Here is a 14904-nt window from a genome sequence, read left to right on the forward strand (position 1 = left end):
CGATGTTTAATAGGGAGCCAATGCAGTGTTGACAGAACCGGGCTAATATGGTCATACTTCCTGGCTCTGATAAGAACTCTAGCTGCTGCGTTTTGGACCAGCTGTAGTTTGTTTATTAAGCGTGCAGGGCAACCACCCAGTAGAGCATTACAATAATCTCGCCTTGAGGTCATGAACGAATGAACTAATTGTTCCGCATTTGTCAATGAGAGCATATGATGTAATTTAGATATATTTTTAAGATGGAAAAATCCGCTTTTACAGATACTAGACACGTGACTTTCAAATGAGAGATTGGTATCAAAGAGCACACCCAGGTTCCTAACTGACGACGAAGACTTGACAGAGCAGCCATCAAGTGTTAAACAGTATTCTAGGTTATTGCGAGTGGAAGTTTTTTGTCCAATAATTAGAATCTCTGTTTTTTCAGAATTTAGTAGAAGGAAATTACTAGTCATCCAATTTTTTATATCAGCTATGCATTCCGTTCATTTTGTGAATTGGTAAGTTTCGTTAGGTTTTGAGGAAATATAGAGCTGAGTATCATCAGCATAACAGTGCAAACTAATTCCATGTTTCCTAATGATATCTCCTAACGGTAGCATGTACAGAGTGAACAGCAACGGTCCTAGTACTGAGCCTTTGTGGTACGCCATACTGAACGCTACAAACTGATAACGGTCAGATAAGTATGATTTAAACCATGCTAGTGCAATTCCACTAATGCCAACTTAGTTTTCTAGTCTATTTAATAGAATGTTGTGGTCAATGGTGTCAATTGCAGCACTAAGATCAAGTAACACTAATAGAGAGATACAACCACGATCGGATGAGAGCTGTCTCAGTACTATGAGAGCTGAGAGCTGTCTCAGTACTATGATACGGTCTAAATCCGGACTGAAAATCTTCGCAGATAGCATTTCCTTCAAGAAAGGAACACAGTTGTGAGGATACAAGGTGTTATAATGTGATCATTATCTTTTAAAGTCTACTCATGAGATGACATCAGTTGTCCTAAACTCCTATGAGGGAAGAGAAACCTCTATTTTCCTACGCAGAAGTTGAAAGAAAATGCATTTTTCTGCTTCTTCAAATGAAACGCAATAGTGTTCACATGGCATCCTCAGTAGCTTGACTTTTGAAAACGAATACCAGGCAAACACAGTTAGGAACATTAATCCGAAATTATTTTTTCCTAGAAAGGTGAAGTAGGCTCAGATGTAGATGGTACTTTTTCTCATTCACACTTATCTTTTCATGATTTACTGAAAAAGCGAAATATTGAAATGTGTGCACCTGTCATCACTTGTTGTTTTTATTATTATTTTTTTTTGTTCGGTCACTGGAGTTTTGGTTCCTTGCCACTGTCGCCTTTTTCACCTTTCTTTGCCTTTGTCGCCATTGGCTTTTGGCTTGCTTAGTTGGCAACATTTAATTTTATATTTAACAATACTATTACAACATTATTTTCCTGTTCTCTGTCACGGCTCTACCAGATCTACAGACTCCGCCCACTTGTTCACTCTCCCCTGAGTACTGATTCACCACATCGGCACCTCGTCACCTGTTCACCTTATAACACTCACTTGCACCTCACATGTTTGTCTGATCTCGTCTTTCCATGGACACACAGACTCTACCTCAAATCCTTACCTGTTCCACTTACCTGCTATCCTCGTCACCGCTCCCGTTCCACAGACCTTCGGCCATCTCCAAAGACTGTCATCAGTGTTGACCATCCAGCTTGTTCCGATCTCCACCTGTGAAGGACATTACAGTTATTCATCAGCTAAGTTCCTTTCGTCTGATCCTCATTGTGTTCAACTCACCATTACATCTGCTGACTTCCGTGGTTCTGTTCAAAATATTATATTTCACTCACCTGTCTGCTTCATCACTATCCATGACATTATCTCTGTAAAGCTGCTTTGAAACAATCTGTATTTAAAAAGCGCTATATAAATAAAGGTGACTTGACTTGACTGCATTAATGAACTATCATCAAAGAAGATGACAACAATTGACAAAAATAAAACTGGTTAAAAAACAGCCGTTGCATTTTTACCACGCAGCATTTTGATTTTCCAATCATGCATCCGATCATAAATATGGGGGTGGGGGTTGACATCTAATTTGCTACTCTACTGGATTGTACCCTCTGTTATTTCAGGGGATTATATAAGTCTTTGTGGCAGTATGACCGGATTCAGGATTGACTTTGAAACTGGAAATCCAAAAGGTAAAGACAAATTTTGTAGTTAGTGAAATTTCAGGAGAAATGGCAGAAATACCTTTTTACATCATGTGTAATGTTTTTGTTCTGCTCTTTTCAGATATTGATGAATGTCGTGAAATCCCAGGCGTCTGTGCTCATGGTGTGTGTATGAACCACATGGGCAGTTTCCACTGCAAGTGTCCCACAGACTTCATTTACAATGACCTGCTGCTCATCTGTGAAGGTCTGATTGCTATCTCTCTGTAAGAGGCCGTTCATACAGAACAAGTTTTTGTTGCTCTTTTTATTTTCATTTTACTACCCTGCATCTCACGTTTTAAACACAAAATGCTTTGTGTGAGTGGCTCCCTTAAATCTTTATAACTACTGGGCTTATTTAGTGTGGCAACTTCACCGGTTTTCAACCTGCTTTGTTTAAAAATAATATTGCCAAGTTTCCATTTTTGTTTTTTGTTATCGAAAAAGTGAATATGCGTTAAAAAAGATTGCAAAATTGGCTGTCTCCAGCCAGTTTCCATCAAATTGGCCTTTTACCGATAAAATGGTGTGCGTAATCATGTCATCCCTAAAAAAACACGCATTGTTGCATAAGTTTTGTTGTATCACTTAAAAAATCGACCCTCAAGTCATTTCCATACATAATTTCACCTATATTGCATATTATATTGTATCTGTCGCAACCCAACTATTTGTAAAATGCAGAGAGTAATGAGACAATTGCCATTCGCCAGTTTACTGCTCACTATTTTACCCAATAATAAGCCTATTACTAAAAGAGGAAATATTAGGAAATCAAAAATCATGGCGTAGTGGGACTGACAGGACTGCATGTCACAGCCTTTATTTGACGAACCCCATGGGTCTGGACACAGTGCAGCTCATGTGTCCTGTGTAGCCTATGCAGAATTTTAGGATCCATAAAAAGATTGGTACAGTGAACTGCATGTTCAAGGCATATGTTAAAGATTGTTGCTATATTAACAAACAGTCAAGCCAGTTGACGTGATTCAGATCATTCAAACCAAAAAAGTTATTCTTTCTGGTTTCAGAATTCAGTAACATCAAATCGATCAAAAACATCATATTGCTGCTAATTTTTTTTTCTTTCGCAAAAACATTTGCCATTCCCTTTCGTTGTCACTCCGAGTTACGTCGGATGACGACGAATGGGGGTTTCGCTTAGAACACCTATCGACTTTGACTATTACAAAACGAGCCAATGGCAAAGAAATGCCATGGGTCTACGGAATTTGCATAGCGTAACTCCGCCCCACCTCGTGGGTATAAAAGGAGGAAGCCGGCAACATGCAGATATGTTTTTGCTTCGGAGCCAAGAGTATTTCTTCACTCCACAGTCATCTCTGACTTCGCTCTACGAGACGAGCTTCTCTCTCCGGTGATGGTGTGACGGCGATCTGCAGCGAGCTCACAGTGCCTGCTGATCTGTGCAGTGATCTGCCATTGTGTGTGTGTGTCTTCATGTGGGCTTCAACATCGCAGAGTTTTTTTCTCCTCTCATAAAAGAGCTCGCACGCGGCACGTCTTTTTAAAGACGGCTCGCCCGTGCATTTCTGGTTGCAGCGGACTGGTATCGGACTCTGATGGGCACGAGCGCTGTCTAGTGTGTTTGGGCTTTGATCATGCTTGAACAGCGCTCGTGGGTGACTCATGTTCTCTCTGGGAACGGGATCATCGCGTCATATGTAGGTCGAGACTCGGCGAACTTGCAAGAGTGAGAGTCCCCTCATCCACCCCCCGTTCTTCGGCTGGTGGCCAGGGTGACCTGAGGGTGTTGGTCTGGAACAAGGCGCCGACTCTGTGTCCGCGACCCCAGCCCCCCTCTTTAATGATGGTGCCCGCTAGCGAACTGATCATTCCACGAGTCTACCCTCGGGTGGCCCGTGTGTTTTCATTTGAAGCTACAGAGGATGATGCTGTGTCTGTAGCAGCATCACTAGGTGGGCTTGATTCTTCTGGAAATGACGACTCGTCACAGCTGCCACCCTCTGGTGTGCATACGGCTGTGCCTGAGTCTGATCCGGAGATGACGGCCATGCTTTCCCGGGACGATTGGTTTTTGGGTGAGGCCGCCGACCCGCGTCCACGGCAAACCCCAATATCATTCCTCCCGGACGTGCATGATGAGATCACGGGTCCGCTCGTTGGTCTCATCTGCCTTTCCTCCCCTCAGGGGCCGCTGCCCATGGGTACACTGGGGTCCCCCCGGTTGAACGCTCTGTGGCCATGCTACTGTGTCCTCAGAGTGCTTCCCGGCACAATCCTAAGCACCCGTCCAAAGCCTGTAGTTCTTTTCGTCTACACTAATCTGTGGCGAAATCCTATAGTGCCACAGGACAGGCAGCCGCCTCACTGCATCCCATGACCGTTCTGCTGGTCTACCTGACCCAGATGCTCATGGACATGCAGGAGGGCGGGACTGACCCGAGGCTCTTCAGTGAGCTGCGCGCCACCACTGACCTTGCTCTCCGAGCGACGAAAGTGGCCGTACGCTCTCAGTCAGGTGATGTTCCCCATTCTGCGGCTGACCGGTCTGATGTGCACGATGTGGGGTGGACCCGTCTGCTCGATACCCATCTCCCAGGTCGGCCTCTTCGGCGGTGCGGTTGAGTGCTTCTGCCCAACAGTTCTCAACTGCCCGTGAGCAGATTGAGGTTATTCTGCCCGACGGCCCTGCCGTCCGCTCAGATCCCTCAGTCTGCCCACCGCCGAAGGCGCCCTCCCACGGTTCCAACCCCGCAGGGCCACTCCTTTCCCCGGTGGAGGGCTGGGGAAGAATCCTTATTCAGAAAGAGCTGACTCTCTCGTCTCTGAGCATACAGAGTTCTCGGACGACACAGAGCGCCGCCCACAAGCCGTGCTCTCCTCGTCCCCCTCTGTCCCAGAGGCGGTTGACATGGCGTGCCGTCCACGTACTGCTTCGCCCCTGTCCCCCTCTGTCGCCAGACCCCTGACAGAGCAGGCCCCTGTGGAACGCTGGTCCTTCCCTGGCCTCGTCTGTCAGGGTGCGGTTAGGACCTTGCCCCCACACCGGGGGATGCTGTCCACGTCTGGGCCGGTCATTCCGCTTCACTGCACCACCGGGGGGACGTCTGTGGTTCTTGACGCCGTTGGCACAGTTGGGAGCCTGCCTAGAGCTTCCCTATCTGTTCCGCTGGGTTGCGCGAACCATCGCCTCGGCTATGCGATTCAGTTCGCACGATCTCCTCCCCGCTTCTGGGGAGTCCGCTCCACTTTGGTCGATGGCTATGCCCCAATCATGAGAGCGGAGGTTGCTACCCTACTGGTGAAGGGTGCGATTGAGACTGTCCCTCCAGCCGAAATGAGGTCCGGGGTTACAGCCCCTACCTCATTGTCCTGGAGAAGTCTGGTGGGTTACGGCCAATCCTGGACCTACGCATCTGAACCGCTCCCTTCACAGGCTGCCGTTCAAGATGCACCTGGCCAAACGCATTCTGGATGTGTGCGGCCACAGAATTGGTTTGCAGCGATTGACCTGAAGGACGCCTACTTTTATGTCTCCGTTCTCCTTCGACTCAGACCATACCTACGGTTTGCTGTCAGGGCGGGCGCATATCAGTACGCTGTTCTCCCATTCGGGCTAGCCCTGTCTCCTCGCGCCTTCACAAGGTTGTTAAGGCAGCCCTTGTTCCTCCACGGGAACACGGGGTTCGCATCCTGAACTATCTCGGTGACTGGCTGTCTTAAGCTCACTCCTGAGACCAGGTTTGCGAATACAGTGACCCAGTGCTCCGGCACCTAGCTCGTCTGGGCCTTCGGGTCAACTGGGAAAGGAGTAAACTTTGCCCCGTGCAGAGGAGCTCTTTTCTCGGTATGGACTTGGTCGCCTTCTCCACTCAGCCATTGCTGACTTGCCTGAGACTATCAAGCGCAAGAGTGTGGTTCCACTGAAGTTTTTTCAGAGGCTCCTGAGGCATATGGCATCTGCAGCCGCGATACGCCGCTCAGATTGCTTCATATGAGACCGCTTCAGCTTTGGCTTCGCGACCGAGTCCCGAGACCAGTTACTCCGACCTGCCGTCAGTACTCACCCCGTGGTTGAACCTCAGTTTTCTACGGGTCCGAGTGCCCCTGGAACGAGCTTCCCGGCATGTTGTTGTCTCAACAGATGCCTCCACGGGCTGGGGCGCCATGCGCAATGGATATGCTGTCACACTCTCATGTTGAGCAGAAATGCTCCTGAAAAATTCAGTGAGATTTATCACACCAGGTGTTGAGCAGAAATGCTCCTGAAGTTCAGTGAATTTCTTCACACTTAGGTATTGAGCAAGGTTGCTCCTGAAGCTCAGTGATTCTCGCATGTAGTGTTGAGCAGTATGGCATGTCTATTGCCTCGAGTTGCTGGCAGTACGCCTTGCCCTGCACCGCTTCCGGGCGTTGCTCTGGGGTCAACACATACTAGTCTGATCAGACAATACCGCCACAGTAGCGTACATCAACCGTCAAGGTGGTCTACGCTCGCGCCGTATGTCGCAACTCGCCCGCCACGTCCTCTTATGGAGTCAGAAGCATCTGAGGTCGCTTCGAGCCATTTTTCCAGGAGTCCTGAACTGTGCAGCCGACGAGCTCTCACGGCTTCAGCCCCTCCCTGGAGAATGGCGACTCCATCCCCAGCCGGTTCAGCTGATTTGGGACCAGTTCGGGGACGCACAGATAGATCTGTTTGCCTCTCACGACTCGACCCATTGCGCCCAGTTCTATTCCCTGACCGAGGGCACGCTCGGCACGGATGCACTGGCACACAGCTGGCCGCGGGGCCGCAAATATGCGTTTCCCCCAGTGAGCCTTCTTGCGCAGGTTTTGCGCAAAGTCAAGGAGGTCGAGGAGCAGGTCCTTCTGGTTGTGCCCTACTGGCCCACCGGACCTGGTTCTCCGAACTCATACTCCTCGCGTCAGCACCTCCTTGGCCCATTCCTCTGAGGAAGGACCTCCTTTCTCAGGGACGGGGCAGCCTATGGCACCCTCGTCCCGATCTTTGGATCCTCCACGTGTGGCTCCTGGCCGGGACGGTTTGAGTACCCTACCACCAGCGGTGGCGGCTACCATCACTTCCGCTAGAGCGTCGTCCACTAGACACGTCTATGCGTTGAAGTGGAACCTCTTCGTCAACTGGTGCTCTTCTCACCGAGAAGACCCCCGGAGATGTTCGATTAGTGTCGTGCTTTCCTTCCTTCAAGATGGGTTGGAGCGAAGGCTGTCTCCCTCCACCCTGAAAGTCTATGTTGCCGCTATTGCCGCACACCATGACCCGGTCGAAGGTAAGTCTGTTGGGATGCACGACCTGATCGTCAGCTTCCTGAGAGGAGCGAGGAGACTGAATCCTCCTTGCCCTCCTCTCGTCCCCTCTTGGGACCTCTCAGTGGTTCTAACTGCCCTGCAGGGTGCTCCATTTGAGCCTTTGCAATCAGTGGAGCTTAAGTTCCTGTCTATGAAGACAGCGCTCCTGGTTGCATTGGCCTCCATCAAGAGGGTAGGGGACCTGCACGCATTCTCCGTTGAAGCAGCGTGCCTGGAATTCGGGCCGGCTTACTCTCACGTGATCCTGAGACCCCGGCTCGGATATGTGCCCAAGGTTCCTACCACTCCCTTCAGGGACCAGGTGGTGAACCTGCAAGCGCTGCCCCTGGAGGAGGCAGACCCAGCCTTGGCACTGCTCTGTCCAGTACGCGCTCTCCGGGTCGCCTATGTAGACAGGATGCAGTGTTTCAGGACCTCAGACCAGGTCTTTGTCTGTTATGGTGGGAAGCTTAAGGGAAAGGCTCTCTCCAAGCAAGGTTGTCTCACTGGATAGTGGACGCCATTGCCTTGGCATACCAGCAGCAAGGTCGACCGTGCCCCCTTGGTGTGACTGCCCACTCCACCCGGAGTGTGGCGTCCTTTTGGGCTCTAGCGCATGGTGCCTCGCTAACAAACATCTGCAGAGCTGCAGGCTGGGCGACACCTAACACATTCGCCAGATTCTACAATCTTCGGGTGGAGCCAGTGTCCTCTCATGTACTCGCTTCAACCAGCTAGTACTGGATCCGCTCAGGTGTCTTCGCTTGCTCACCATTCCACTCCACGGACTGCGATATTCTCCTCAGGTGAGCTTCTCCGAAAGCCCTGAGTTCCTCCAGCACTCCTGACGTCGGCGCCAGTGTCTATTGCCTGCGCGTCGGCTAGGTGCCTCCCGTGTGCATGGTCCCTCCTCTGAGCGACCCCCACATGTGTATTTCCACTGAAAGCCTCTCTGAGCATGTGTCTTTCCCTTGGCAAGCCACCTTGCCACCCCTGGGGTTGAAATATTCCACCTGCGGCTGGACACCCCAGTGTTCTCCATATGCATCCTTTGGGGTCATATGTGTATTCTCTAAGGCCCCCCCATTGGGCTGGCAATATTTTGCATATTTCCTCTAAACTATGGGATATGCTCCCCAGTGTACCTTGGTATTCCTGTGCTAGATAGGAGTCCTTCGTCCGTGCCAATCTCACGACAAGGATCACAGATTTACGCAGGGCACTGGAAGACAGCCGAGAAGGTGGCGTGATTAGACTGGCAACCCCATTTGTCGTCATCCGATGTAACTCGGAGTGACAACAAAAGGGAACGTCTCGGTTACGTATGTTACCCTCGTTCCCTGAGTAGGGAACGGAGACGTTACGTCTGCCTGCCACTTTCCGCTGTACCGCGGGGATCGCCTTAGCTCAGTCTTGGCTCCTCAGCGAAGAAACATATCTGCATGTTGCCGGCTTCCTCCTTTTATACCCACGAGGTGGGGCGGAGTTATGCTATGCAAATTCCGCAGACCCATGGCATTTCTTTGCCATTGGCTCGTTTTGTAATACTCGAAGTCGATAGGTGTTCTAAGCGAAACCCCCATTCGTCGTCATCCGACGTAACGTCTCCGTTCCCTACTCAGGGAACGAGGGTTACATACTTAACCGAGACGTTATTTTACTTCAATACAAAACACTCAATTTCTGACTGACAAACATTACAATACTCACAGTGGGTCTCATTCACTAATAATTGTGTGGATTATTTGTATTTATATGATTTATATGCATGAAGATGATAATTTCTTTCACAAAAAAATCATACACGCATGAACTTGTTCATAACCTTGTTCTAATGTTAATGAATTTCAGTATTCTAGACTGACAGCCATACTCAAAACCAGTCTAAATGCATTCATAAAGGCACCCGGAGTATATGATTTCTGTGCTCCTTCATTTCATAAACTTATTGAAGAATCATTATTTGTTTGTGAAAATGTTTGTATGCAGATTTCAGGCACAAATCTGTGGATACGTGTAAAACTCCTTATGTGACTTGACTCAAATCCCAGGGGAGACACGAGGAACTGCCTTTCATGTGTTGTGTTTATTTCTGTAACACGTGATGAAAGATATTTCTTCTGGCGACACAGTGGGCATTCATACATATACACATATATCTAAAAGAACAAGATTATAGAAATACTAAACTTTCAAATTAACATTAATTGTGAGATTAACATGTAGTATTTTACTAAAGTCTATTTTTACTGGAGAACATTTCTAACAGGTAAAAGGGAAATTACCCACTAATTACTTAATGACACCAACAGAGGTCACACAGTTATTTTAATTGTTTTATTGCTTTTTGAAGAGAATTTGAAGATGTCTTCTCATTTTACATTACATTATTTAACAATACCTCCCCCGCCCCATTTTCTCCCAAAGATTTAACCAAGGAAAAGGATAATTAAAAAAACAAACAAACAGGGTATCACAAGAATTGTAAAGTACCTTTGTTTCTGATTGACTAAATCGTAGAACTTATAAACTTTATCCTTCATTGCAAATCTAATTCCTTCCAATTTCAGATTTGCATGACATCTCCTAACCAAACCGAGTGAGTTGGTGTATTTTTTTCTTTCCAGTTAAGAAGGATCAGTCTCCGTGCAAGAAGTGTAACAAATACAATCCCAGAATGTTGACTCTTTGATATCGTTTTGCTAACATTTAACTCCAAAGAGAGCCAGGACTGGACCTGGGCCAAAGGTCTTCCCAAAACGTCCGACAATGTTTTAAAAAATTGCTAACCAATATGTACGTATATTTGGACATTTCCAAAACATATGTGCCAGTGATGCTCCTGTTTGTGCCACACAATTATTAATTGAACAAAAATGCGGCAATTGTGTTAAAAGATATAACATTTACAGTACAGCTTTTAACCCTGTTACGTGTGCATGGTTAGTGAATGCGAGCCTCTGTGATGTGTGTGTGTGTGTGTTTGTGTCCAGAAGTTGACGAGTGCAGCAGTGGAGAGCTTGTGTGTCAGAGGAATGCAGACTGCATCAACCGTCTGGGTGGCTATCAGTGTGAGTGTGCTGATGGGTACAGACTCATACCACACGGGGCCTGCGCTGGTGAGAGGACCCCAAACACACACTACCACACACTTCATGAGTTTGTAGGAAAGGAGTTCACCTTATTATAACACAAATTGGAAAGTATTATCTGGAAGTCACTGAGAACAGTCTCCCACTCATCATTTCCAAATGTCTCCAATCACTGTTAATCATGCAAGTTATCTTAAAAGAATTGTGGGTGTTTGTAATGAAACCCAGTTATTTGAGTCTGTCATCTCTGTTCCTCCATAAAGACCGTAACGAGTGTGTGGAGACGCCCAGGGTGTGTCATCATGGTGACTGTGTGGACATTGCAGGAGGATACGAGTCTGTGTGCCACACCGGCTTCACAGCCACACTAAACCGCAGGATGTGTCTGGGTAAGATTTCTTCATATCATATTTACTCCATGAGGACCAGTGTTCAGAAGACCCCTAGATGAAGGCTGTCATTAACCTTCTCATCAGGGCTGCTGTAGTTCACCAGAGCAGTTTACTGTAACGGTGTTTACAGCCAGTGTTTTATCTCCCGCAGATGCTAATGAGTGTTCACGTCAGCCGTGTGGGAATGGGACATGTAAAAACTCTATTGGCTCTTTCAACTGTATCTGTCATCCAGGATTTGATCTCGCCAGTAATAACTACTGTACAGGTAATGATGTTGCTCCCTTAAACATGTTTACTGTTGATTTGTACAGTACATTTGTATAGTACATTTGACCTTATTTACCTACCCTCCATTCCTTAACCTACCCTCCATTTTTTTAAATTTGTGTAGGAAATATCTAAAGCTATTTCCATTGCAGGTTTTTGAAATCTGATCAGCTAGTAGTAAAAGATGCTGATGAAAGCTCTTGTGTTCTGTAGATATTGACGAGTGTGCAGGTTTTCACTCTCAGCTCTGCAGGAGCGGCCGGTGTGTTAATAGCGTCGGGTCCTTCCAGTGCCTCTGTGGAGAGGGTTATGAACTCAGCCTTGACGGCAAGACCTGTATAGGTGAATTCATTTTTACTTATTATTAACTGTGATGTCTGCAATGTATTATATGCAGTGCTTGGTAGATTTTTTTTTTACAAACTGTAGTTTATTACTGATTACATATTACATGAAGAAAATTGTAGTTTTAAATTTATATATTAGATTACACATTTTAGGTTAGATTACTTTTGTAACCTTGTTCATCACATTGATTTCAATAGGAAAATATTGATATAAAAATACAAAGGAACAAAAAATATATTCTGTTCTTTATCAACTACATGAAGTGCACCAAACAGTACATTATATAAGGGGATCCCAGTCTGGGATGAACGATCTGCAGGGGGCTGTTTGATAAAAAGCTAATAATTAATTAAATCTTAAAAATGTCAAATTACAATTTTAATTAAAAATAAAAACGATTACTAAAAAAACATTTAAAAAACCCCATTTGTTAACCTACATGTCTTGTGACCATTAACCAACATCAGAGATCCTAATTATTTAAATATTAACTTCAAAGTAAATATTGTAAGTCAAAGGTGTTTGGCCTGCAAAAAAGTAATGTACTGCCATTGTGTGAATAATGTAATCATGTAACCGAAAAAAAAAATTACAAATATTTATTTTTTGGAAGCTGTTTATGTAATCCAGATGACATATAATCAGTTGCTGGCCAGCAGTGTCTATGCTTAGACTGACGTATCCATCTGAGACTCCTCTTATTTACATATTAGCAGACACTTTTATCTTGAGCCACTTACAAATGAGTAGTTCTCATAATTCAAAGTGTTATCTATACATATAGTTCTGTTATCTACCATTCTTTTCATGAGAAATAAACAACAATACTGACAAATTAATAACAATATAGATATTCAGTGTAATTGGACACTATTATTATGTTCTAGGATTTGTAGACTGACGGGAGTCCTATGACAATATCATAAGTGTCTGTCCTGTCTTTTAATAAATGTAGATGTTAACGAGTTCAGTTAACGATGTTAACTGAACAGCGACCACGGCAGCTAACGTAATGTCTTGTTCCGACTTTCAGGGAACCAAGGTTACACTAGTAACCGGAGATGTTCCCTTTCAAGGTGGTAACTCAACATTACGTCAGCTGTGACGTATATGGGAACTGTATTAAATCCCGCCGTAAGAGCAGTGAAGATAAGCCCTAAACCGGGGTCAAACCACACCCACACGTAGCAAAACAGTCCTAACCAATAGCCGCGTCGCTAAGAGTACTCGTATCTGATAGGCGGAACTAGACCAATGAGACATCTGTTCCGACCCTATCAAAATTTGCATATCTCAAAGCAATGAAAGAGAAGGCTGCACTGAATAGGGAAGACACAACATAATAAGCACTCAAGCATGAGAGTTCAACACAGCATCGATGGCGCTTGCGGTAACAGCTGCATCTTATTAACCATAACAGAGTTAGCAGCTATGGTAACTTCTGCATAGAAATGTGATTGTGAAGTGTTATAACCAGCTGTTTACTCAGAAAGCTCAACTCACTGAAAGAACTTGTGATGTTACAGAGGGTATATCCAGCTTGTAAAACCTGGCGAATGTGTTCTGAGAAGACCAGCCAGCAGCAAGGCACAAATCCTTGATAGACATACCTCTAGCCCAGGCCCATGAGGAAGCAATCACCCTCATAGAATGAGCTCTGATGTTAAGGGGACAATCTTTCCTCTGGCATTCGTAAGCCAACGCAATAGCATCCACAATCTAGTGAGAAAGTCTCTGTTTTGAAACAGCACGCCCCTTATTGCATCCACCAAAGCACACAAACAGCTGGTCCGACTGACGAAAGGCGGCCGAGCGATCCACGTACATCCGCAAAGCCCTGACCGGGCAAACAGCGCTCTGAGCGTCGGTATTGCGTGAGGCTGACGGCTCATTAAATAAGGCGGGCAGTGAAACAACCTGTGCTCTAAACAGTGTGTTGAGTGACTTCGGAACGTAGCCTGGTCTCGGCCGGAGAGTGACATTGCAGTCGCCAGGTCCGAAACAGATGCAGTCGTCATTCACCGAGAACGCGTGTAAGTCTCCAATGCGCTTCGCCGAGGCAAGAGCAAGAAGCAAAGCGCTTTCAGGGAGAGCTCCTTAACTGCAACCGAAGCTAGGGGCTCGAACGGTGGTAGAGATAGAGCCCTCAAAACTAGAGCTAGATCCCACGGCGGCACTGAGGGCGGCCGAGAAGGACACAATCTCCTCGCTCCCCTGAGAAATTAGATCACCAGAGCGTCCTTACCGATCGATTGCCCGTCAACCGGGGAACGAAAAGCAGCAATAACGGCCACATTCAGCGTGGATGGCAAACTCCCGCTATCCATTCTGTGCTGTAGAAAGCGCAAGATCACTGATGCTCTCTCCTCCCTGATTTTGCACAAAACCATAGGCAGAATCTTCACCGGAGGGAACGCGTAAAGCCTGGCTTCCGGCCAACGCGACATCTCAGCGTCTCCCGCCAGCTGGGAGTGAGATAGCGTAACGAACGTCTGACAGTGAGCATTATCGCTTGAGGCAAAAAGATCCACGTCCGCCTTCCCGAATCGATCCCAAATCATTTGGACCGATCCGGGGTGAAGCCTCCACTCTCCTTGAGGAATCTCGTTCCTCGAAAGCATGTCTGCTCCATGGTTCAGGATAACGGGGATGTGTGACACCCTTATGGAGAGAAAGTGCTGGTCCGCCCACACCAGGAGACTCACTGCCTGTTTGAACAGAGCTCTGGAGCGCACGCCGCCCTGTCCATTTATGTACGAGACCACAGACGTGTTGTCGGTTCGAATCAGTACATATTGCCACTCCAATTTTGACCGAAAAGCCTTCAAGGCTAAGGACACCGCTTCCAATTCCAGATGGTTTATGTGCCAATCTCTCTGTGACTCCGACCACAGGCCTGAGGCAGGTATGCCCAGGTACACTGCTCCCCAGCCTAAGGTTGACGCGTCCGTCAAGACCACGGTGCGCTGCGTCACTATTCCCAGGGGAACTCCTGGGCTTAACAAATCCGGGTTGCTCCACGGCCTCAGAGTTCAGACACAACTGTGAGTCAAGCCAAGTCAAGTCATCCTGATTTATATAGCGCTTTTAACAATTTAGATTGTTTCAAAGCAGCTTTACAGAGATAAACATATAATTTACGGTAACAGAGATTGCTTTGGTTTTATAGTGGTTATTGAATAATGTTTTTTCCAGCTAAAGTTAGTTTTGATTTATTCACTTCCGTCTAAATGATCATTTGTTATTAAAT

At 46.6% G+C, this 14904-nt stretch overlaps 1 protein-coding gene across 1 annotated transcript in view; it reads left to right on the forward strand.

Annotated features, from left to right (window-relative positions):
- Window positions 1-14904, forward strand: part of fbn2 (fibrillin 2) — a 119222-nt gene that overhangs the window by 55083 nt on the left and 49235 nt on the right. The window contains 6 exon segments of the mRNA XM_077243913.1: window positions 2171-2239; window positions 2334-2459; window positions 10546-10671; window positions 10908-11033; window positions 11188-11304; window positions 11520-11648. Of these exon segments, the coding sequence (XP_077100028.1) occupies window positions 2171-2239; window positions 2334-2459; window positions 10546-10671; window positions 10908-11033; window positions 11188-11304; window positions 11520-11648 (693 nt within the window).

Source organism: Siphateles boraxobius, unplaced genomic scaffold (assembly GCF_051911475.1).
Source record: "Siphateles boraxobius isolate OS27281-9 unplaced genomic scaffold, OSU_SipBor_1 25, whole genome shotgun sequence".
Taxonomy (NCBI): domain Eukaryota; kingdom Metazoa; phylum Chordata; class Actinopteri; order Cypriniformes; family Leuciscidae; genus Siphateles; species Siphateles boraxobius.